The 23,482-nt window shown below is 43.2% G+C and overlaps 6 protein-coding genes across 7 annotated transcripts in view; 4 read left to right on the top strand and 2 right to left on the bottom strand.

Annotated features, from left to right (window-relative positions):
* The window catches only part of bicdl2 (BICD family like cargo adaptor 2), a 4,777-nt gene extending 3,452 nt beyond the window's left edge, over window positions 1-1,325 (top strand). For both annotated transcript variants that reach the window (XM_030101237.1, XM_030101236.1), the window contains 4 exons: window positions 1-47; window positions 245-327; window positions 454-568; window positions 678-1,325. The exon at window positions 1-47 is cut by the window's left edge and continues 28 nt beyond it. In XM_030101237.1, coding sequence (XP_029957097.1) covers window positions 1-47; window positions 245-327; window positions 454-568; window positions 678-857 — 425 coding nt within the window. In that variant the 3' untranslated portion in view covers window positions 858-1,325. The remainder of the gene's footprint in view (window positions 48-244; window positions 328-453; window positions 569-677) is intronic.
* LOC115395621 (alpha-crystallin A chain) overlaps window positions 1-14,724 on the top strand; it is a 21,678-nt gene extending 6,954 nt beyond the window's left edge. The window contains exons 4-5 of the transcript XR_003932300.1: window positions 5,095-5,099; window positions 14,714-14,724. The gene's annotated coding sequence lies outside the window, so the exon portion shown is untranslated. The remainder of the gene's footprint in view (window positions 1-5,094; window positions 5,100-14,713) is intronic.
* On the bottom strand, window positions 2,012-5,304 carry LOC115395620 (mitochondrial import receptor subunit TOM40B). Its single transcript, XM_030101239.1, has 10 exons — window positions 5,132-5,304; window positions 4,528-4,727; window positions 4,340-4,407; window positions 4,161-4,253; window positions 3,926-4,027; window positions 3,705-3,810; window positions 3,446-3,568; window positions 3,267-3,343; window positions 2,748-2,850; window positions 2,012-2,641 (listed from the first exon to the last, which is right to left on the bottom strand). The coding sequence occupies exons 2-10, from the start codon at window positions 4,709-4,711 to the stop codon at window positions 2,502-2,504; spliced, it is 996 nt and encodes a 331-aa protein (XP_029957099.1). The 5' UTR covers window positions 4,712-4,727; window positions 5,132-5,304; the 3' UTR covers window positions 2,012-2,501.
* On the top strand, window positions 5,427-9,399 carry fdxacb1 (ferredoxin-fold anticodon binding domain containing 1). The gene is made up of 5 exons (XM_030101231.1): window positions 5,427-6,017; window positions 6,110-6,266; window positions 7,372-7,575; window positions 7,696-7,854; window positions 7,934-9,399. Exons 1-5 carry the CDS (start codon window positions 5,840-5,842, stop codon window positions 9,162-9,164), a joined length of 1,929 nt encoding a protein of 642 aa, XP_029957091.1. The 5' UTR covers window positions 5,427-5,839; the 3' UTR covers window positions 9,165-9,399.
* On the top strand, window positions 10,023-16,986 carry alg9 (ALG9 alpha-1,2-mannosyltransferase). The gene is made up of 15 exons (XM_030101235.1): window positions 10,023-10,232; window positions 12,866-13,001; window positions 13,118-13,252; window positions 13,476-13,546; window positions 13,665-13,753; window positions 13,910-14,045; window positions 14,132-14,219; window positions 14,358-14,463; window positions 14,753-14,875; window positions 14,988-15,142; window positions 15,215-15,344; window positions 15,452-15,599; window positions 15,857-15,986; window positions 16,074-16,204; window positions 16,312-16,986. Exons 1-15 carry the CDS (start codon window positions 10,093-10,095, stop codon window positions 16,433-16,435), a joined length of 1,842 nt encoding a protein of 613 aa, XP_029957095.1. The 5' UTR covers window positions 10,023-10,092; the 3' UTR covers window positions 16,436-16,986.
* A 1,639-nt stretch (window positions 16,987-18,625) lies between these two features.
* Window positions 18,626-21,694, bottom strand: layna (layilin a). Its single transcript, XM_030101391.1, has 8 exons — window positions 21,568-21,694; window positions 21,424-21,444; window positions 21,003-21,300; window positions 20,688-20,845; window positions 20,563-20,607; window positions 20,429-20,485; window positions 20,227-20,323; window positions 18,626-19,376 (listed from the first exon to the last, which is right to left on the bottom strand). Exons 1-8 carry the CDS (start codon window positions 21,641-21,643, stop codon window positions 18,665-18,667), a joined length of 1,464 nt encoding a protein of 487 aa, XP_029957251.1. The 5' UTR covers window positions 21,644-21,694; the 3' UTR covers window positions 18,626-18,664.
* Window positions 21,695-23,482: the final 1,788 nt, after the last annotated feature.

Raw genomic sequence — 23,482 nt, 5'->3', positions numbered from 1 at the left:
CAGTCCTGCAAGCAAGAGATGAGGAAATTCAAGCACTCAAGGAAGAAGTGAGTTCAAATGTTGAGTCACACGCTCAAACACTCTCAGATGCTCCAATGATATCTAATAGATATAATAGATGATATCTATTTGAGTTGATGGTAATGCTCGAAGACAATATTTCCTTAAACATACCTCAAAAGTACAGTACGTGACATTTACAAACAAAATAAAAGCACCTTTATTGTTTTTTCATATATTTCAGCTCCAAACGAGACAAGAGGAATTAGACGCTCTGCGGGAGGAAATCAGGCCTTTTGTTGATAATCCCGGAAAGCCGAGCTACAGGTAATGTCCTTCTTCCCTTCAAGGGTCGCCGCAGCGGATTATCTGTCTCCGTCTCACCCTGTCTGCTCCCTCCTGCCCCGCTGCACCGACTAAACACCCTCTGCTTACTTCCTCATGAACGCCCAGTGCTCTGGAGAGCGAACTGGCCACGGTCCGTCAGGAGAAGGAGTCCCTGACTCAGCAACTTCTCAACACCATCAAGCACAAGGTGGCGCTGTCTCAGGAGCTGGACGCCTGGCAGGTCGGTTCATTAGCAGGAACACCAAATTCCAGTGGATGTTCTTACCAATTATTATTAGCATTTTGATTTAAAATCAAACTAACTAAAACCCCCTCATGTGTGGCTGCAGGAGGACATGCGTTTGGTGATCAACCAGCAGGTGCTACAAAGGGAGGAAGACAGGAAGAATGAACGAGAGAGAGAGAGAGAAAGAGAGAGCAGGGCCGGACTCCAAAGAAGCAAGTCCTTGAAAGTGAAAGGAGAAGCAGGGAAAAGCTTCTTCTCCTTTTTCAGAGACAAGGCAGTTTAAACGGACTGCATCCGCCTTGCTCGAAGGCACTCCGGGGTCTTGTTGCCATAATGGACACTCCACCATTGCACCAGCTTAAAAATGAAGTAATGTTTACACAAATATTAAAATTGTATATAGAACTGTACAGTATATTAGTAAATTCAGTCTTCATATAGATGTATATATTTCAACTGTCGATTCACAGTTGTGTCTGTTTTACAATCGATTGTTTTTTATTTCTAAGATTTTATTTTTTTCTCCGATGTTCTCCAAAAAAAAAGAAACTATTTTACAGATGGTGTGTTACGGCATATGAAGTTACTGAAAAACAGATTTGCACAAAGCTGGAAAATGAAACACGTCCAGTTCAAGCTGCTTAAATTCAAAGAATTGGTGAATGTGTTCATGAATATACAAAAAAAAAAAAGAGACCGATTTGACCATTATAGAGGCAGCGTTTGGTTGCATATAAAAGGTTAATTTAATGACACTGATTTGAACAGGCTTAACTCTGGATGTGAAAGATGATACACTGAACAAAAATACAATAAAACACGAATGAATATGCTGAGTCGATGTCTAAGACATAAATATGAAGCAATGACTTGTAATTCTCATGTTTGGAATTAGAACTGGAGATAAATTCAACAAATCATGAAACAAAGGGTCTTGAGGATTTCTGCCCTCATTCTAAATGTCGGAATGAGTTCTCTTATTTACTTAGCTCAGTCTTGTTTTTCCAGACTAAATGATGTTTGTAGTTTACTCAGTGCAATGAAACGACGAAGAAGGAAGATAAAATGACCGTCGTAAACAGGGACTATGATAGAAATAACATCTTTAATAAATTCGAAAAGAATTTCTCTCCCTTCCATGCTGTCATTACATAACGCATTAAACAATGCAAATGCAACATTAATGAGAGTGAGTAGTGCAGCCTTGGTGCATAGCCACGCTCAAGCCCCTCAGTGTGTCGGCATACAGAGCAGCACCGTTTCTATGTGGATCAACGGTTTGTGTATGGAGCACACACACACACACACACACACACACACACCTTTATGCATAAAAAGCACACACTCACAATTCTGCAGAATTTTCCATGGGGTCGTACTGATGCCGTATCGCACCGTCACCTTTTCCACAAACTGTCATTGATGATGAATTATGACGTGTATATTTTGTTTTTTGTATGATTTCAGGTGTGTCAATTATTTGAAATGTTGGGCAAACAGATAAACAATATATGAACCACAATTATTGGGTTAAAATATGAAAAATGCTTATCTTTAAATATAATTTATATACATTTAATATCTGACTACTGGAAGTATAAAATTATGTTTTTAAGATACCAATACAGTATGTCTTTTATCCTTTCTCTTTCCATTGTCCAGAAGGTGATGTGCAGCCTGGTGCAGGGGTCCTTTAAAACTTTCTTCAGCTCCAGTAGTGCATCAGTAGTGCATGAACCTTTAATCAATAAATCAGAAAACATGCCCTCCATAAAGAGAGGTAGTTTGTAAGTAGAGTTTGTCAGTAGAACTGTGGTGAGGCTGACACACCTGTAAGGACCAGGTTCTTTTGAAGCCTCTGAATCGGGTCTCTGGACGGACGTCCTGGAAAAATGGAATTCCTGCATTGGGGGGGTTTATTGGAGAATTATCCGACGTTCACGCCGAGGCCCACTTGCAGCTTGTCGCCTCTGTGATTTACAAAGGCGCCCATGATTAGGGTGGCAGGCAGCGGGCTCAGGCGCTTCTCCAGCACGCCTCCGATTATACAGCGGCTGTTTATCATCCCTGGACAGACACAAACCAGAGGCCTTACATATGCTGCATTGAAAATGTTCTGAATAGCTTAAATCGAAAGTGGAATTTGCTCCAAGGTCGTTTTAAAGACATTCACCTCGAAACACCATGTTGGCCTCAGGGAGTTCCATCTGGTATCCAAATGATGTCGTGGTCTCCTGAGTCCTGGTGCTCGCTTCAAACTCCACACCAACTTGAATCTGACAACACATGATTGTACACACTTTCAATACACCCCTAAATACCTGACATACACTGATCAGCTCTGGTATCGTGAGCATCTGTCTGTCATTGTGTTGGTCCCGTTGCATGGCCTCAGCACACCTCTGAAAGCCAGATATCTGCAGCAGATCCTGTGAGCTGCAAGGTGGGACTTTTTTACAAATACGAACAACTGTAGATGTTACAAGAGCCGCAGTTTTAGGGATTCTATGACAAAACTCATTCAAATCCACATACTTGTCCATTTTTCCTGGTTATAACACATCAATTTGCAAGACAAAATGTATACTCGATGTCTAGTATATCTCAACTACTTCCTGATGAAGGGATTATCATTGTTATTTGCTCCATCAGCCAGTGGTCATCACTGGTATATATGCAGTTTTGTTTATACCTGTTTGTTGGCTCTGTGATAGTAGCTGGCATGAGCACCTCCTTTCCCCGCATTCAACGTCGCTACCCAGTTTGGTCCTGCATGGAAATATGGGAAATAGTTACACACTGATTTTAAAGCTGAGCAAAACAGAGAGACGCTATCAAATCAGGTAAAAAAATCAAAAACTCAAATCTCACTTGAATACTGTCCTGCCAAAGTCAGAATTCCTCCTTCCTCTGCTCTTCCACGATGGTAAACAAGTTCGCCCCCGAGCACCAGGCCAGAGGACACACTCTGCAGGAAATGTGCCACAAGGATAACTGTTGACGAAAAAGATACTAATATGATGAATGATGCCATACATATTGATACAGAAAGTACAGAAATGGTAAACACCCGGGGTATGCGCTATAATATCTAAGACACATAATTAAGCATTTTCCTTCCGTGGCTCACCTGACTCTCTGAGGATGTCGGGGTTGGCTACTGTCATCGCAGCAGTAAAGTCATTCCCTCGGTACTCAGTTTCAAACTGCCACGTTACAAACTGCGACTGTTGGGTCTAAAAATGCAATCAAACATTTCGAACACCAATTTACTTGAATGCAGCCTTACTTTACAGACAGCAGCTGAATGCGGGATGGAGAAACTGAAAAATGCAGGCATGAGGCTCCTACCTGGAACACCGTCCTGGCTCGTACACGTTCAGTGAGATGAAGCAGAGCATGAGCATTCAGACTACCTGAAGAGTCCATCTCACCGATCAGAGCTGGGGCATCCTAAAATGTAAATGCAGAGAGCAGTTTATTGAAGATGTTTACAAAAAGACAGCAGCTCCATGTGTTTTTTTTTCTTCAGTGTTTTAGCAGGATACTTGTTTGTGAGCTAATTATGTGACGGCTCAAGCCTTACCTTGTCCTTGCTGCAGTCATCAGACTGCAGATGCTCCACATGGAATCGATAATATGAAGGACTGACAGCGCTGAGGTGAAGCGTGTGACTGACCTGGAAGAAAAGACATTTTTCAAGATATAGATCACAAGTCACTCTCTTAAAACGCAGCTAACGATTTGCATTGAAATCTGAATCACCTTGAAGAAGCTGCTTAGAGTTTTATTGATGATCATCTTGACACCTTCAATCTGTTGTGGAAAAACTTCTGAGGGAGTAGGAAGAACAACAAAAACTTTCTTAAGTGAAAATATTAACACATATAGCAGCATATCCACATGCAAACACATAAAATATGTGTCTGTTTGGCTGATTAGATCACAAATACCTTTGCAGCTTCTGTGGAGGGAGTGAAAGCTGCCTGGGTTTGGTAGGCGGCCATCCCGCCTCTCCCAGCGCGGCGGACTGTCCCAATGAGCAGGATGTGCGTCCCAGCGGGATGAAGGGGGGTCGGTGGAGAAAGGCCAGTTCTGATGGCCCGGATTGGAAGACAAAGCCAGAACGCTGCCCATGTGGGCACAACACTTCCTGCAAAACACAGAAACACAAACAGGAAAAATAAGGCCTTTTATTTGTTTCCCTGGGCATGTTTTAAAACACAAAGTTTGTCATATTATGGGAAAACAAAAGTAGAACACATTCCTGTCCATATATACCATTTTAAGAATAATAATTACACATTTACTTGATCAGTTCAGCTCTTATTAAATTGACAAGCTGAGATGCCAAAAGGGATCAAAACGCTATTTTTTCTACATAATGCCGCAGATTTTTAAATTGTTTAATCTAAAGCTACGGTAATAATCAGGATTATGCACATGATGCAGAGGCCATTTGTTGTTTTCAGTAGCAGGTGCAGCTGCTCCGTTAGCTAGCATGACCTTAGCATCTGCAGAAAAAGTCATGTATGTGGGAGGAATAATTCATTATACCTTCTTCCGACGTAATCGAGAGACCCTAAAATCCCGAGGAGCACTGAGAATGGCACATCAGGAGACCTGTCAGGTGGATTTTTTAAAAATGATTTTATAAAGTACTTAAGTGATGCTGGGATGAACTGATGCTGCGAATACCTCCTCAGCTGAGGTGCGCCGCCCTGCAAATGTGTCCCTCTCTACGGGAAATAAAATGTCTCGAAAAAAAGCAATCTTACATTAATGTGCGTCCCGATGTATGTCAGTTATAATGCGGTAAAAATAACAGATAGGAAATTTCATTCGCCCGTTTCTCACTTGAAATATAACAGCTTGCTGTTTTGAGGGCTTGACAGAATAAAGATGGGATGAATGATGTTTCTTGTCGGACGACTGTACGTGTGACACCAGTCCAGTGCAGAAGCGGCTACAGGTGAGATAAGATCCAGGAGCGGCAGAAGGTCAGCGGCTTCTCTCCACAATACTGAAAACCGCTTTTCTTGTTCAGCTGAGCCGGAGTTAGATCCCAAACGCCATGGCTTCGAGCGAAAAATACGCTGTTGTTTTGATGAAACCGTAAATAATATTGAATGCGGTCGCTGTCACTCCTACACGCGTCTCCCCCCCGTCGCACTGGGATATAACAGCCAGGGACGATCTTAAATCAACTTTTTCAGAGATTTCTTTTTGGTTTTTGCGTGTTTGCATTTTCACTCTGTGCCGGATATGTCTCCTCCACGGTCCATCTTGCTGGTGGGAGAAGGGAACTTCTCTTTCTCCGCCTGTGCCAGTCAGCGGTACTCGGAGTCTCAGACCAGCATTACGGCCACTTGCCTGCAGCATCAGGAGGAGGCACTGCGGCACGACGGTGCAGCCACCAACATCCAGACCATCAAGGACTCAGGTACCCGCCGCTGCCGCGCACGCTGTCGTTGGGGGAGTTTACACCTGTTGTACTGTAGTTGTTTTTGTTCTTTCTTGGATTGCGTTGTCCAGGTGGGACTGTTCTCTTTGAGGTGGACTGCACCAAGCTGGGGGAGTGTGCATCTCTGCAGGGCCGTGTGTTTGACCGTGTGGTGTTCAACTTCCCTCACTGCGGGAGGAAGAGCGGGGTCAAGAAGAACAGAGAGCTCCTCAGGAACTTCTTCCTCAGGTATGAAGACACCATACCACACACATAACACCCACATCATCTTGTTTTTCTCTCCTAACATCCATTATGTTTCGAACTCTGCATGCATTTCACAGTAAAGATTTGCTGATATGCAAAAACTGAGAATCAGGGGTGACACACATCTGCCTGCAATATTTAAAATAATAAATTGAAATACAGCTTTAAACTGTTCAGTAAATGTATTTGCTCTTGGTTTATTAAATCTTTGTGAAGAGGATGCATATCACTGTTTAATTTTCCATTGTCTCTCTTTCTGTTGGGTTGCTCACGAGAACGTTGCTCACTTTGGCTTCTGGTATTTTTATGGTTGAAATAAAGCTCTTGAACTGTAATCAACCTGGTGCAAAACTACAATAACATTATTTGAGCATTGTCGGTTAGCATATAGTCTAAAAATGATTTCATGTTTTTACATCATCAGTGTAATCCAATACTTCCTGTAAGATTTGAGTTTTGTTTCCATTTTCTAACTCAATAAATAATAGTTTTGTTTAAAGATTGACAACTCCTATTACCAACAGACGCTACACATTGCATATTTTAACAGTAGTATCCAGCTACATACATTGATATTTTTGAATATCAGGATACAAGTCCAAATTATTTTCTCTCTGCTGATGTGGCATCTGTCCATCGCAATCCGCTAATGTCAACTTACACACTGAATTTGCCCTCACTTTGAAGCTGCTTGTAGATGCGTCTACTAGGATTTTTACATTATTTGTATCTCAGACTATTGAACTCATCAAATATTTCACCAGTTAAGCTCATTAGTCTTCAACAGCTAATGTTTCCTATACATTTCTACAAGTGTTATCTCGCTTGATAAACAATTTTTGGTAAAACTTATTTTTAGTTTACTTGTATCAATTACATTTTGTAACATTTTTTAATGAATAATGAGTAACTAAAGGTAACATTAAATGTTGCAAATCGATTTTATTTTCTTATTTATGTATCAGAATTGTATGTGTATTGATTGAATGTATTTTAAAATGTTTTCTGTAGAGAATATTTCTCACAGAGAGAATCAGCCAAAATGCAAAATACAAAATGTGTGTATTTCCCCTCTCTTTACTTCCAGTTGTGTCCATGTGCTGGCTGAAGATGGGGAAGTTCATGTCTCCTTGTGCAACGGACAGGGTGGGACGCCAGTGGACCAGCCCAAGCGGGAGTGGCACAACAGCTGGCAGGTGGCTGCGATGGCCGCCGAAGCACACCTGATCCTCAGCGATGTCCGTGCCTTCGAAAGCGAGAAACACCAGCAGTACAAGTGCACTGGATACAGGTAAGGATGAAAGGTGAGTGTTAGAGAGTTTGAGTAGAGCCTTATGAATTGGCGTGTGAACATGTTTTTGACATGTTTCCATGTTGGATATGTCTTGATATATTTGTGGTTGGTGTGCAGGAGCCAGGATAAGGGCTTCCATGTGGAGAAGGCTTTGCTGCATGTGTTTACTCGCAGCCATCCCTACACCCCTCTTCAGACACTTGAAATCGAGGAGGCTGTTGAAGAGGAACGAGTCCAGTACAACATACCAGCAGAGCTCAGTGATTATACATTCAGGTACAGTAACACAGAAATTCAAATGTGCCCTGCATGAGAAGCCATAAAAGTGCGCTTAACGTCTCTTGCATTTCAATAGGAGATTTCTCTGCGCCGATTCAGTTCATCCTGTGAAACTGGTGCAAGATTTTCTTCTCCAAGGACTAGTTGAGAAGTGGTCAGTCTCCATGACGACAGAGACTATTCCCTTTCTCCTCACAGCCAAACAGCTGCAGATATGCTGCTGTGGTGTTGACACTGCTCACTGCTACTGGATCCACCTGCTTCAGAAAGACTCCTCCTCTGATGTGCAAAGTTGTACAGACAGAGAAAAAAATCAGGAAAAAGAGCCTCTGTCAGCAGCATGTACTACCACAGATAAAGAAGACCGGGTAAGGAGCAAAACAGCACAATGCCTAAGGTCTGCATGCTCTATTGATGTGGATCCAGAAGCCGAAGATTGTCTTTATTTGCTGCGTCCATCATTGCTTCCTCAGATGGAAGAGCTCTTAAGTAAAAAAGAGTCTCTAACTAACAAGGTCGAGTCCCACTCTAAGCCTGAAGGGAATAATAGAGGCGTGGAACATGAAGGGATTGAAAAGGAGGAGAGCTGTGGCGACTACAATGGTGTTTCCAACTTTTTGTTTGGTATTAGTGACGTTGTATTCAGGAATGTGCGCATTGGTCTTTGGAATTTGCCTGCGTTTCATGAGCTTCTCCTCAAAGGGGTTTTCCCCTCAGACAGTGAGCCATTAAAATTGCTTGGAGACAAACTGGAAGCCATGCTTGCTCCTTACGGGGTCTCCCTGCTACCAGAGAAGGGGGGTCTGTGTCTCAGAGCACAGCCTGTGGGATCAGTCGGCAAAGTGTTTACAACCAATGCCAGTGACAACAACAGCCATATTAGCATCACTGTGTCCCTAAATTTGGACCTCCTCGCTGTGGTCATGTTCTCCCTCCCTGACTGGCGGGTTCTGTGGTCACACGACCCACGTTTTCTGAAACAGTTTTCACTCCGGCCCTCACCAGGAACTCCCTATCGGCCGTTTTCCCTCTTTCCTGAGCACTTCAGCTTCGATATCAGCTTCTGGACAGGGTCCACATGGGAGGAAAAGAAGTTTTATAGTGCAGTTCGAGAGGCCAGCCGTGGGACCGTGGAGCAAGTTAAACTGATGGATACATTCTCACATCCTGATCTGAGTCAGACCAGTTACTGTTACAGGCTCACGTATCACTCGCACACGCATGCTCTGTCACACACGAGAGCCCTCCAGTTTCACAAGCACCTGGAGTGTCTACTTTCAACTCGACTGCAGGTGTCCATCAGGTAGCAGCCACTCAAATGAAAACATGAGAAACTGAACGGAAATTCAGCCAGTATTTGTTCAGACATTGTTATTACAAGTCTGTCACTGCTAATATAGTATAAGCATTTAATCTAAAAAGCTGCGGTTAAACAGTGTTTACAGTAATTAAGGCATTGCTCTCTAACTCGTGTCTGTCTTTCTAAATGTAATTCAAATGCTGTATTGTGTGTGTTTCAAAATAATAAACTTATTTAACATCCACTTGCTGTCAAGCGTGATTCAATGTGTCACAGTTAAAAGTAACATGTAGTACAGTATACCTAGAAAATAATGCTGACTAGATATTTATTGCTGATGTTGGATGCTGGCTACAGATTTCAGAGTGTAACTTTTCTGGTATAATATATTCATCTAACTTTAATTAGCTAAGTATTTTTAATATTTAAAAAAACAGCAGTTACTGTAATGGTTTTGCACTAAAGCTTTTTTTATGAATATGATTTTTCTGTATTACAAATGTGATTAAAATGTGTTTAATAGGACTTCATATATATACATATAATATTATATGACTTTCTGAACTAAAAATATAAAAATTCATATTTTTCATAAATTGTAACCACCAGAGTACATGCAAACCACACTTTGAAAACCACTGAAATAAAGTGTTCTGTTCTGTTTTTTTTTTTTTTATCTGCAAAGGGGGGTACAACCGACATTACTGCATCTCTTCATCTCACACGCTTCTCTTTAAATAGTCACTTGCTACCTGCGCCGTCGGAAGCAGGTCATTACTTAACAGCGAAGCGAATACATCCGTAACACTGAGCAGCTGCGAAAATGAGGCGACACTCGGTAGCAGGTCATCGGTTGACGGCGAAGAAATTTGACCCGTAACACCGAACAGTGTCGAAAATGAACGAAGCGCCCCTCGGAAACAGCTTCGGTAAACATGGCGGCTAAAGCGCTCCGACAGCGCACCAGGCGAGGCAGCAGACAGGATGGGAACAACGTGAACGTCCCCTCCGAAGCTCGGGCCCCTAAAGAGGAGAAAGTCAGCGATGACAGTAAGACCACAGAGACTCGCCAAGAGTGAGTATGAGCCGGAAGGACGGACCGTAGCCCCTCCGGTGCGGTGGCGTTCATGCTCCGGTGTGACCGACTGACAGCCTGAACCCTGAAGCTAGCTAGCTAGCTAGCTACTTCAAGTTTTAAATGTATCGACACATAAACAAATAATATTATCCGTGTAGCGACACTCAGACGTGTGTGTTCACGGTGATGTGGAATAACCCCGCTGCCCGGTGGTGCATCAGCCTCCGCAGCCAGGTGTTTTGTTTATGTTTCTGCTGATAGATGAGTTCCGGGCTCCGCTTCATTCATTCAGCTCGGCTGTGCTCTGGCACATTTATGGTCAGCATCTCACCTTGCCGGACACCTACGTGGTGGCCTATCTCATATTCACGGTCGTAACTGATCCATTATTGGATCGCGCCGTGATAAATATTGTCAGTGTGTGAGGTGACGTGTCATAATGAAACGTAACCTGAGGTTGAACGCTGGGCAGCAGATGAGCCGACTAATCTGACTAATCTGATGATGGGTGTGAGCTAAGAGGACACCGCCAGACATGAACGAGGATCACTGGCTCTTACCATCGTTTAACACACGTAAAGGGTTTCAAGGAGCACGTGCACAGCTTGCCACATCTGGAGGATGGCTCCACTTAATAGATAATAGGAGGAAATGAGAATCCATTGTTATTGCAAAATTATATGACCAGAAGCTGTACATTTCAAACCATCATTTATAGGATATGAAGGCTGTCGGGTTTCTTCGACTCACGTGTAGACAGACTACATTTTTTGTGAATTACAGTGTAATACAGCTTCACATTTTGCTGTTATACTTTTACTTCACTGAGGCACAGTGGTTTGCGCTCTCACAGTAGTGGTATCCCAGAATATCCAGAGAAAACCAGATCTTTCTCATTAAAAGTATGGATTAGTATGATAAGAATTGTACTATTTGTTCAACATGATATCACATGAAAAATAATTCCAGCATTTAACCGTAATGTCTCCGGCTCAAGACTGAGTTGGGCTTGTCATGTTTTGGAGTTTTGCATGTTCTCGCTGTGCATGGTTTCTCCTCACAGTCCAAAAAATATGCATTTGTGTTTTTATTGGTGATTGTAAAATCCCTGTAGCTGTGATTTTGATGTTTGTATTAGACCATGCATCTCGGTGTTTGCACTGTGATTGAGAAGTGACCTTTGCCCTCAGTCAGCTGGGATTGGGTCCAGGCCTGTGCTCCTGTGTTGAATAAAGTCTTGTAGAAGATGGATGAATGAGATAAAGCTGATAATGAAATAATATGGTATGCTGTTATGTCTCAGCTGAGTAAGTGGTGTGAAAACAAACTGTCATCTCACTTGAATTCACTGAAGCTTTACTATAATATAGGTTGTAACAACAAATGTTGCTTTTTTTATATATTGTTCCATACAATTATTTTAACACAAATATTTTCAGAATGTTAAGAATTAACTGTATGTTTGTATGTATGTACATATGTAAAGATTGAAGATAAGCACATCTGGATAATGTGTCACATGTTGAAGAGAAATTGCTCACTAAAGGTTTCTTACAAATTTGAAAGAATAGTTTGGAATTCCATTAAAATGTGTTTAACCTTTATAATCTAGCAGTACAGCACTGTATAATCATTATGCAAAAGAGTCCTCCCACAGAAAGCACTTGGCAGTATTTCTGAATTCAAGTCACGGTATTGTCAAAACACCTTATATCTTGACACTACATGTTAAATGTGGTGTGACAATTTAACAATGAATTTGCTTTGACACATTATTACACAGTGAAAGTTCATCATCCCCAGTAATGTTGACGTAAGTAAAGAAATATAATAAACTGTCAGTTTAGTTCAGAAAACTACACTTTGCTGCATAGCAGATTTTAATACAATGGAAAAACAATGCTTAGATTAGATTGAAACGTGAAGCTGTATAGAATAGAATACAGTTGACTCGTCGACTGTGTGAAAATCCTGGAAAATAATCCACTCATACATAACATTCTTAACTGTTAAGAATGTGAGATGTGCATTTTGTTGAAAAGTCCAATAATACTCTAATGATGCAAATAAAATATGGATCAAACGTTTCAGTGTAAAATGAGACACAGATTGAACAGAAATATCAGTGTGGCACAGTGCACAATGTGTAATTAGTTAGGAATGGCCTTTTAATAGCGCTCAGGCACAGCTGGATGGTTCTCCGGCGGTCAGTCTTTCAGTGCTCACGGTAATTAGTCCTCAGACCCTCTCAATGAGGAGCTGACATTTACTTCATGTCCCACTATACTCTGATCTCCTTTGTAATTAGTTGCATATTAATTGACTCACCCTGAAAAGATTACTGGAGGAGCTCCTTAATACCTGTTTTTATGAAAAGAAGGTTGTTATTAAAACCGTCCCAGGTTGCATGTATATATTAACCCACAATGCTGTGCTGGGGGAAATTACACGGGGAATAGGAGATCCTCTAATGTTGTGCTTTGAATGATAATTCGCTGCTACTTCTATTGTTGATGAATACCTTTTGAATTGCCCCGGCTTTTATGTTTGAGCATGTTTTTGATCTGTCTTTGAATCTATAGCAGTCATGTTTGATTTTTTTTTTTGTTTTTTCTTTTGTTTTCTAATAGGTCGATAAGTCGAGGAGGGCAGGTATGGGCTCCAGAAGGTTCCACTGCATTCAAATGCCTGCTCTCTGCTCGCTTCTGCGCAGCTCTGCTGAGCAACATCTCAGACTGCGACGAGACGTTCAACTACTGGGAGCCTGTGAGCGTTTGTCTGCCGTCAGCATTTTTCTAATGCGGCGTTCGTTTACAGTCCCCTGAGGGGTTTCACTGCATGTCTTTCATTAACGGTCCTTTACATGTTGTGTGTTTTTACAGATGCACTACCTGCTTTATGGCACAGGGATGCAGACATGGGAGTACTCTCCTCTGTACGCCATCAGGTCCTACGCTTACTTATGGCTCCACGCGCTTCCTGCTTGTCTGCACGCCCACGTTCTCCAGACAAACAAGGTGACTTTTCCAAGGACGGTTCTGAACTTATGTTGCTGTACTTTGTGTTGTCCTCTACAGTGTAATTAGGACTTTCTCTACGTTACATATTTTCAACATTTATATGTATGTTCCTCTGTGATATTTCCTGCAAGAATACACACACACACACACACGTGTGTAATGTAGCACTGAACGTGAACATGCGTGGTAGCTTCAGGCTTGTGTTCTGACTGTGTTGCAGGTGTTGGTGTTCTACTTTGTGCGATGTGTCTTAGCGTTCTCCTGCTGTGTCTGTGAGCTCTATTTCTACAAGTGAGTTGATCCTTCAATGCAAGCGGGCTTGGTTGTGCTTTGACTTTTAAATTTTGGTGCGTGCTAGTATGTGTGATGTTGAAACTAACGATTTGGTTGGTTTGTGTGTGACGTGCAGGGCTGTTTGTAAGAAGTTTGGCTTACATGTGGGCCGCCTGATGTTGGCATTCCTTGTGCTGAGCACAGGCATGTTCTGCTCATCCGCAGGTTGGTTTTATTTATTCAACTCAATAGTCAGCTGATAATTTTCATGACATAGACAATATTAGGGAAATTTGAAGAGGTGACATAAAAGTCTCTGACTTGAATCTTTGACTGGTTATTGTGGTTTTTTTCATCCTCGTGTCTTTCGTCTCTCCACAGCGTTCCTACCTTCATCTTTCTGCATGTACACGACCCTGGTGGCGATGACGGGTTGGTTCCAGGACTCCACACCGTTAGCTGTTTTGGGCGTAGCTGCCGGTGCCATCGTGGGATGGCCATTCTCTGCTTTGATTGGGTATGACTGCGCTGAGCTTTAAATGACTGTTTGACCCCAAAACCGGCCCGTCAGAAAACTTGTTTTGATATTTCTTTGCCCCTTAGTGTACCGATTGCTTTTGACCTGCTGGTGCTGAAGAGGCAGTGGAAAAGTTTCATCCTCTGGTCTGCTGTGGCTCTGCTCCTGCTGCTGGTGAGACAAGGAAACTAACATTTCTGTAGATTCTGCGTAGATCTTTTGTGAGAAAACAATAGTACCTCTTCAGTTTTGCTACTTGAACTTAATGTTTACAGAAGTGGGCCCATTCATTTCTTCCTTTGTGTTTCCCAGGTGCCCCTGGTGGCAGTGGACTCTTTCTTTTATGGCAAAATGGTCGTAGCTCCTCTTAATATTCTTCTCTATAATGTATTCACACCGCATGGTCCTGATCTGTATGGTACGTACATCTTTTCAATGTTTTTGACATACACAGTCATGAAACCAACTTTCTAGTAAACTACAAGACAAACCACTTTACTCTTGTTCTGTGGTATTTTGGGGTTTTTGACATAATTTCATTCTAACAGTTTAATAGATAAGCATATATTTTTAATAGTAACGTTTTCCAACAGTTTTTATTGAACTGTTTCTCTTGGATTGGATTTGACATACCTTTGTTAGTACTGTTGTTATTGTCTTTATGTGAGCTGTAGTATTTCCCGTGCTCTCTGATGTTTTGTTTCCAGGCACAGAGCCGTGGCATTTCTACTTTGTCAACGGGATCCTGAATTTCAACCTGGTGTTCGCTCTGGCCCTGTTTTCTCTGCCGCTCACTGCACTCATGGAAACCCTGTTGCACCGGTTCAACGGTGAGGATCATGTCTTCACCAGAAGTTAAAGACGTCAGGACATATGCACCCATGTAATATTGGAAAGAGCTACTGTTGTGATTTGACTTGTTTGTCTCTGTGTTTCCTGCAGTGCAGAACCTGGGCCGTCCCTACTGGCTCACTCTGTCTCCCATGTATCTGTGGATGTTGGTTTTCTTCACTCGACCTCATAAAGAGGAACGCTTCCTCTTCCCAATTTACCCTCTCATCTGCCTCAGCGGGGCGGTAGCCCTGTCCTCCTTACAGGTGTGGTTTAACTTATAGTCTTATTTTATCTTATAGTCTTATTTTATCTAAACTTGTTCCTCTGTTCCACAGAAATGCTACCACTTCCTGTTCCAGCGGTACCGACTGGAGCACTATACCGTCTCATCCAACTGGTTAGCTCTCAGTGCAGTGGTGGTCTTCACGGTGGTGTCGCTGTCTCGCTCTGTTGCTCTCTTCAGAGGTTTGTGTTCACACAGACAGTAAATCTCCCCAATGAAGTCTCAGCTAAGAAAAGTATAACATGAATTTTTTTTTCTTTTTCTTTTTTTGTTAATTTTCTGTCGACAGGCTACCATGCCCCCCTGGACCTTTACCCCGAGTTTCACCGTATCGCCAAGGATCCGACGTTACACTCGGTCCCTGAAGGCAGGCCCGTCAGTGTGTGTGTCGGTAAAGAGTGGTACCGCTTTCCAAGCAGCTTCCTCCTTCCACATAGGTCAGTGTCTGAGGCTGGACCGAATCTGAAATCCAGACGCGACCCATGTCTGATTTATATTATGACAGTGTCAACAACACAACAAGCATCCACATATATCTCCTGCACCGAAATCACAGCCACTACTCCACAAAAGACAACTGTTAAAATATGCACTCTGTTTTTAGTCACCCCATCATGTGGTCTTGATTTTAAGCCTTTAGGTTTGTGTATGCTTCCACGTGAAATGCATTTTTTCATCACTTTCTCGTTTGCAGCTGGCAGCTGCAGTTCATTCAGTCTGAGTTTAAGGGGCAGCTGCCTCAGCCGTACGCCTCCGGTCCTCAGGCCACGCAGACGATCCCCGCCAACATGAACGACCAGAACCTGGAGGAGCCTTCCAGATATGTGAGGCTCATTCGTCTTTGTCACGTCGGCCTCTGCCGTTAGGAGCGTGTGGATGCTACAGTGATTTTTTTTTTCGGCTCTGTGCAGACGGATTTAAAGCAGTGCCATTACCTGGTGGACCTCGACACCGACGAAGAGACGGCGCTCGAGCCTCGTTACTCAGCCAACAAGGAGGACTGGATCGTTGTAGCTTTCAAGCCTTTCCTGCAAGCGTCACGGTATTTCTACAAACACACAAATCACATAGTAATATGCTAATTTTAATCCATTAAAAGGATTGAAGTGATCGGTATGCTTGTGGTTAATGAGGCGTTGTGTCTCCCAGGTCGTCCCCGCTCTTCAGAGCGTTCTACATCCCGTTCATATCAGACCATCACACCACCTACAAGCGCTACGTCATCTTGAAACCACGGCGTCAAAAGCAGCCTCGTAAACGTCCCCACGGGTGACCTTTGACCTTTTATAACTGACCCTCCAGAACAAAAATCCTAACCAGAGAAACAAATCACATCTGCTCAGAGCAGCTGGTAACACGTGTCAGTGTGCATGTGAGTTCAAGTGTTTGTGTATGTCTCATGAATCATTTGGAGATTTCAGAACCTTTAAAGACCTTAAGTCTGCTTTTTGGGCTCAAGTGTGTGTGTGTGTGTGTGTGTGTGTGTCTGTATGTGTGTGTTTGTTCTTGTGTGAATGTGTGAAGAGGAAATGTGTATGCAGAGGTCTCTGGCAGGCGTCAGCTGGACATTTCATGTAGTTTGTGTGTGAGTCAAGCTGAATGCTTACAGTAGATGCGCAAGTGTTTTTCTTTCTATAAGACACTTGAATTTGTGGCCTGTTCAAAAGAAATCCTCCGAATTGAAGGAATCTCGCGGTGTTTTCCTGTCTGTACCTGAACGGTGTCATGATGTCTGCTCTGGTTAAAGTGAGTGGTGGAGCTGAATGAGAGTGAGAGTACAAGTAATTTAACTTGGAATGTTAATAAAAACATGATCAACTGTGACGACGACCCTCCTGTTTATTTAATGGGGCAGACTCTCTCTCTCACACACACACACACATACACACACATACACACGGGAGAAGTTGTAATCTTTTATTTGAAGATTTTCTTAAGTAATAAACATACAAACCACTCTCACAGGAGACATTTCAAGAGTTTTACATTCTGAATAACAATAATGACGTATTTCATCATTTCTCAATATCATGCCGTTTTCTGTCATCGGGCTGCAGGCACTGAAGCTGATATCATCTTGTCATATTTTATTCCCTCAATAGAAGACACACTGCTATGAATAAATAATGAAACATGTATCAAGGTATTGACATCTTCCAGTTTTAAGGCAACGTTCAAACACGTTTACAGGATGGAAATCGAACCAGCGGCCGCTCCTTCAAGCAGCGTTTGTTTGTTGTGTTGGACGTGACGTGTCTCTATGGAGGATGCGTGGGCGTGATCGAAACTGAATATCCAAGCACAGCAAACACAAGGGTCCGTGACCTTAAAGGTCACCCGATCGAGCAAGGGCAGCATGACAAGGCCGTGCAAACAGGCTTCTGACATACACACACGCACATCCGCACACACATTAAATTTTCAAAGCTGCTCAATGAAGACGTGTGAAGAATTTGGTCCATGTGACTCAGTTTTCATTTTGAGGTTCACTAATTGCCCGCTTATGTTTTCAAAGCTGCCTCCGAAGGCTTCCCATTGTTTACTTCTTCATCTAAAAATTTGCTGTTTTGCGGTTAATTGTTTCAGGGTCCAGTTATGTTTACTGAAAAGCAATAAAATTGCAGCTCTACAAGTGACAGCGGTAAACTCCCTTAAATTTCTATGTGAATGGATGTCCGACAAATTATGGACAGGATCTAAAATAATGAGAATCGATGCGTCTGAATAGATGATGTTCCTTTTGCTTTTTCTTTCTTTTTTTTTTTTTTTTTGGTTAAAAAAAAAAAAAAAAACTCAACCCACAGTGCAAATCAGCACCTGGCAGAGATAGTGGGTTTGTAAAACAGCTCAATCAGCCTTGATTCATTCACATTTGGAAGAGCTGCATGCTGAAAATCCCAAGAGGGATCCGTTATTTTATAGCTTCTCTCTTCACTTTTAAACCTGAACCCCGACGGATTCACTGACATCATTTTAACAGATTTTATGCTTCACCCTCCGGAGCTTTAAATAGAGTTTTATACAACAGTAAACTGTCTGACATGTGGAGCTGCCATGTAGAAATCTACACCAAGACTGTTTTACAGTGTTATTTCTTCTAGATTACGAGTGTCTTGTCATTTCCTCTTGTGTGTGTGTGTTTTTTTAAATTTGACCTGAAACCAGACATAATTACTGGAAAGCTATTTCTATCACATTGTTACTAAAAGGTCATTTCCTAATGCTGCGCATAAGACCAGCTGATATTCACTGACCCTCACAATTATCAGGTGAAGGCAAAGATTTCAGAGACGTTTCAAGTCATTTCTATCAGTTGATGTTTCTGTTCTGAAACTGGCAGGGTTTGTCGCACAATACAGATGATAAATTGAGCATTTTTTCAGAACGAGCTGTCAACCCCTACCAGACTACACAGCCACGTACATGCACTGTCATTAGCCACGCTCTCAATCGCCGCCACACATATGCTGCTATAGACTGAAGACAGAGGCGGCTTCTCCGCTCAGTAGTTTGCTTTGCTTATCCACTCCTGCTCGTTGAAGTATCTGCTTCCCCCGTCCAGAGTCAAGCCGTTTCTGTAGTAATCCAAAGTGGCTTGGTAGGATTTTCGGTTTGCATAAGTTCCCAGACTGGTTTGGTAGGAGTCCTTGCTGCTGGTGACGTATGTCTGGTAGAGATCAGCCTTTGCTGAAGGCGCTCCGGGCCTCAGCTTGGTGTCATAAATGTCACTTCCTGCTCTGATGCTGGAGTCATACAGTCCGTGGTCGACGTACACGCTGGGGCCGTAGTGCTCGCTCTTCGTGGTGCGCCGGCCGAGGCTCCTCTCGTAAAACTCCCTCTGCCCAGTGCGTCCCAGGCTGCGGTCGTTCAGCTCCCTCTTCGCCGGCCGTCCCAAGCTGGAGTCGTAGAAGTCACGGGCGCCGCGGCGCCCAAGGCTCAGGTCGTTGAGGTCAAAGTTGAGGAAGCAGCTCTCCGTGCTGGCCAGCGTCACGAAGCCGCTCTCCGTGTCCCGACCCCCGAGGTTGTCGTAGTCGCCGGTGGGCGTATCGGGCGAGGAGCACAGGAAGGAGGTGTTCTTGGTGTTCGGGCGAGCCGAGACCAGGTCGTCGTCTTTCTGCGAGCGGATTATGTTGTAGACGTCAGTTGGTGCCGGACTGGGACAGTGTGCCGGGTCTGTCTGGCACACTTCTGACTTCTGCTGCTGCTTTCGCCTTCTGTTTCACACACAAAGACATAAAGTCACAACACACTTGGGACATTAATGGAAAATGAAAGCTGAACTAGACTCCACAGTTTTTGAGTAAGTTATAACTCAGCATCCCGAGTCCTGAGTTGAACAAAGCATTACCGAAGATGGATGAAGCGATAACTTAGAGTTTTTCCGTCAGAAAAAGCTATTGTCATTATAAACTGCTCTTAGAAATATACCATTAGGAAGAAAAATCCTGCTGAATTTCATTTTGTGTGAAAAATGTACCCTGTTCTACAAAAGTAATCTGAAAGACTTTAATGACCCACACTGATGTACTGAGTAATGTCTTCCTAATTATAGAGCTCTGTAAATCATACCACACAATTGTCACCGAAAGCCATTAATATAAGGCGGAGTGTGGAGATCCTCTGCTGAAACAGCCCCGAGCAAATGCACTATTTACTGCTACTTAAGGAGTGCTAATAAAAAAAACTACTGTTCTCTGCTGTCCTGGAGAAGCGATGGGGCTTTTTAGATAATGAAACACGTTGAGAAGGTATTTCTGAAACTTTGTGTCTTCGAAACGGGCCGAGTGCCACAGAGAAGGAAGTGAAGTAGGGATGTATTGATAGATAGGCTGTTGGCACTGGCCTCTTTGTTAATTTACTCATCACTGAAATAGATATAGCTTTATAAGAATAGATATAATTAAAATTCATTGATAGAAACCCTCGCGCTCTTGAAAGATCTACAACTGTACTTTTAACAGCTAAATTTCACACATAAGTCAACATGATTTATACGCAATCTGCCGTTTTTAGAAGTTTCATTATTTCACTGGTCTGATCTTTGCTTTGTTTGAGAATCTTCACCGTTTGCCGAGCAGCTTGAAGCAGCAGACTCCCGTCACTGTCAGCAGCAGCAGGATGAGGGGGATGGTGGGAATGATGATGTACACCAAATTCACAACTAAAAGAGACACACACACGCAACAGTTACTCCACAGGTTAAGGTGGTGCTATGCAGGCTTACTGTGTGCGCGCTCAGAAAAATCGAAACATGTATTTGCACCACCTGTTCCTCTGGCATGGCCGCTCGGCTTCCACGGCAAGACAGGCGACGGACGGATACCTGCAGTAAAAGGTGCTCAGGCTGTTGAGCTATGCAGTGAAATGTACAGTAAAGAAGACACGGGTAAGTAATTGAACCTGTCAGCGTGGAGTTGGGAGAGGGCGAGGGCTCCTGCGGCTTCTCTGGGGAGACAAAAGGTTACAGTCGGTGGCGCTGGAGTTCATTCAGTGTGAAAGAGGAATTTCTGTGCTGGCTGCAGCACCTGCAGTGTACTTGCAGATGAAGTTGCTCTTGGTTTCACAGTTGTCGTCGTTCCACTGGAACATGTAGGGCCCCCCCTGACCTTGGGGGGCCGACGGCTGGTGGTACATGACCACACACACCTCGTAGCCACACGACGGCTCGTCCCAGTGCCAGTTCCTGAAAGAAGCATCCACAAAGGCAAGAAGCAGTATTCCTGTCATACTGTTTCCAGGGTTGACTTTCTTCGTATAGCATTTTAAAATAAACTTTTCATTGAAGTGTCTCCTTCAGTGTATTTTTTCTCAGATTTCAGCTGTTTTCACTTCGCTCCCACCTGAATGTGGACTTGCTTCCATCCAGCCAGTAATACTGCGAGGAGCAGTCCGAGCTGTTGTCCCCCTCGCCGTTGCCTCGCCGGAGACCAATCCAGAAGTCTCCGTCGGTCGGGCGCAGCTCCGTGATGAGCTGCTCTATGATCTTCTGCTCGGACGCGGACTCCACGCTCAGCAGCTGGCCGCCGTCCCGCCTGCAGGCCAGCTCGGCCTCCATGAAGTTCAGCCTCCTGCGCAGCTCCGAGAAATAGGCCAGCTTGTAGCATGGCTTTCCCTTTCCTGCCTTGCACACACGCTGACCTGGAGACACACACGAATACAATGTACAGTCAAATTTAATAAAAAAAAAAAAAGTGTGTTTTGGATGTGCAAACTTAGGTTTTGGAATTTTACTCTGATTCAAAAGAAACGTATGTTCCTTACCTCTGGCTTCAAATATGTCCGCTTCAAAAGCCAACAGTTCAGCGTATGGTCAAAAAGCGAGGCCATATGAAAAGCAAAGAGAAGATTCATAGTTCAGTCAAAAGTTTGCGTCTTTCTTTGTTTTGCGTTTCGTGCCTCGCTTACCTGTAATCAGGGTCGTCGCTGAAGACGACTCAAAACATGAAAGCAGGAGATGGAAGACGATGGTCAGCAGGTCCATCTTTGCCGGTTGATGTCTGTTCACCACCAAAGCTTGGATTCCAGTTTCGTCTCTTTCATTTCGCAGTCTGTTCAGGTGAAACCCACCAAATCCACCCAAACCCTCAAGAAAGTCAAAAATGGAGCTTCTGTCCTAGGAAAATTCCCCCACAAGGAAGAAAACTACGGAGGTGGTCGAGCAGCAGGTCTTCTGCACTATGCTAAAAAAGCGAGTGTGTGAGACAGAGGGAGGTGCGGCGAGAGGAGGAGAAAAGGCTGCGTGTGTGTTTGGGAGGGGGCTGCAATCTGTTAAGAGCAGTCTTAATGATTGGGAGAAGAGGCTGCATCGATCGTGAGACATCTAATCATGCAAGTGCTTCTTATCGTAAACGCTGACAAGAGGCAGATTTCACTCCTTCCTTTATGACTTGAGCTTTGGGTATTATCATTACCAAAGTGTTACATGAAAATGATCTCCTATAACTCGATAAGGGGTATTTCAGAAATAATGTCTCGCAGCTCCGTCCAGCAGCAAGTATGAACGCTAAACACAGCTGACACTTGCAATCAGAGGGACGGGACACACAACATTCTTTATTTCATTACTGGAATCTTTGGGAACTTTGTGTAAAGTTTGAAAAGCTGTTGTGTAAAATGACAAAAGACAAAACTCAACTAACAAACTTTTTCAAACTGACCAACTGATGAAAGACTGATAGATCTTATAGAAGTTCTTTTTTCTTTCAAAATGCAATGCACACAAACATCTCATGTGGCGTTGCATTTATAAGGGACATCCACTGTGGGGTGAGCTGCTGATGGCTTCCTCTCCACTCCCGCGTCCTGGAGGTGGTCTCTGATAGATAAACCGCGCTGTGAGTGTTGTCAGCTTTTAGGACAGTTTGGTCCAAGAGTGTGGAGATGTGGCATTAAATCTCTTGATATTTCATTACATAAGAAGGTCACGCTCACATTCATTTCCAAAAAGCACAACAAAGAAATACTCAAGAGCCATCATTTTTTTTCGGTAGTTTACATGGACATTGGTCACCAGTGTTGTTAAAATTGCGACTAACAGCAATTATTGTGTGTTACACATCACCTGAACTTTCAGCAGTACGAGTGTTAAATAATAATAACACACATAGGAATAACATACTATATGCAAAGGGAATGGCATACACTGTGTTGTAGTTCATCACCTCCAAACTGGCTTTAAATGATTCACATCTGATTACAGTGTAAAGACATTATTTTACACATCAGGTCAACAGGATATCATTTGTGTCTTGTTGATTTCACCAACAAACTATACTCCAGTCACCATGCCTGAGCTGCGCTAGACTAACAGTGTTATCCATCTTCTCTCCCTTCCTTTACGATGGGTAAAGACTTTCAGAATAGTCTTTATCAGTTTGCTTTATTCTTCAATGCTTATGTCAAAATGTTCAGATGGATATTTTATATTGAAAATCAGCAACAAAAGGAGGTTTCCTTGTTCCGCGTGATTTCATATTCAAGCAGCGGGCTTTATAGAAGCCGTTTGAGAATGGACACGTGACGTGCTTTTCAGGGCACAAATGGAGGAAAAGTGGATGTATGCATTTCCTAATGGCCGTAATTTCTGAAATGGGCCATAAGGTTGATTTAGAGTTTGCAGAGAGACAGATCAGCCAGAGTTTAAACAGCAAGATGCCTCATCAGGAATATGCTGCGTGGGCTGGTGTTGAATAGAGAGTGAGGGCCGAGGGAGGCTGCCCTGAAATTTACTATCCTCATGCGAAAAAACGGCTCTATTCAAATGCCGCTAATCAGTTTAGCTGTGGATTGATTTTAGTGGAAAGGTTCAGCTTTGTTTAAA

The sequence above is a fragment of the Salarias fasciatus genome, chromosome 10 (assembly GCF_902148845.1).
Source record: "Salarias fasciatus chromosome 10, fSalaFa1.1, whole genome shotgun sequence".
Lineage (NCBI taxonomy): Eukaryota > Metazoa > Chordata > Actinopteri > Blenniiformes > Blenniidae > Salarias > Salarias fasciatus.
Note: the sequence above shows the minus strand (reverse complement) of the source record. Positions and strands in the feature narration are given on the sequence as shown.

Coding starts and splice junctions, on each gene's coding strand:
- LOC115395620 (XM_030101239.1), bottom strand. CDS start 4,711: ATGGGCAGCGTTCTGGCTTTGTCTTCCAATCCGGGCCATCAGAACTGG. Junction 4,028..4,160: donor ATGACTGCAGCAAGGACAAG/GTAAGGCTTGAG, acceptor TTTACATTTTAG/GATGCCCCAGCTCTGATCGG. Junction 2,642..2,747: donor GGCCAACATGGTGTTTCGAG/GTGAATGTCTTT, acceptor GTGTCTGTCCAG/GGATGATAAACAGCCGCTGT.
- fdxacb1 (XM_030101231.1), top strand. CDS start 5,840: ATGTCTCCTCCACGGTCCATCTTGCTGGTGGGAGAAGGGAACTTCTCT. Junction 6,267..7,371: donor CTCAGGAACTTCTTCCTCAG/GTATGAAGACAC, acceptor CTTTACTTCCAG/TTGTGTCCATGTGCTGGCTG. Junction 7,576..7,695: donor TACAAGTGCACTGGATACAG/GTAAGGATGAAA, acceptor GTTGGTGTGCAG/GAGCCAGGATAAGGGCTTCC.
- alg9 (XM_030101235.1), top strand. CDS start 10,093: ATGGCGGCTAAAGCGCTCCGACAGCGCACCAGGCGAGGCAGCAGACAG. Junction 13,547..13,664: donor TGTGAGCTCTATTTCTACAA/GTGAGTTGATCC, acceptor TGTGACGTGCAG/GGCTGTTTGTAAGAAGTTTG. Junction 14,876..14,987: donor CCTGTTGCACCGGTTCAACG/GTGAGGATCATG, acceptor TGTTTCCTGCAG/TGCAGAACCTGGGCCGTCCC.
- layna (XM_030101391.1), bottom strand. CDS start 21,643: ATGGACCTGCTGACCATCGTCTTCCATCTCCTGCTTTCATGTTTTGAG. Junction 20,608..20,687: donor CATCTGCAAGTACACTGCAG/GTGCTGCAGCCA, acceptor TTGTCTCCCCAG/AGAAGCCGCAGGAGCCCTCG. Junction 20,486..20,562: donor TCCCAACTCCACGCTGACAG/GTTCAATTACTT, acceptor CTTTTACTGCAG/GTATCCGTCCGTCGCCTGTC.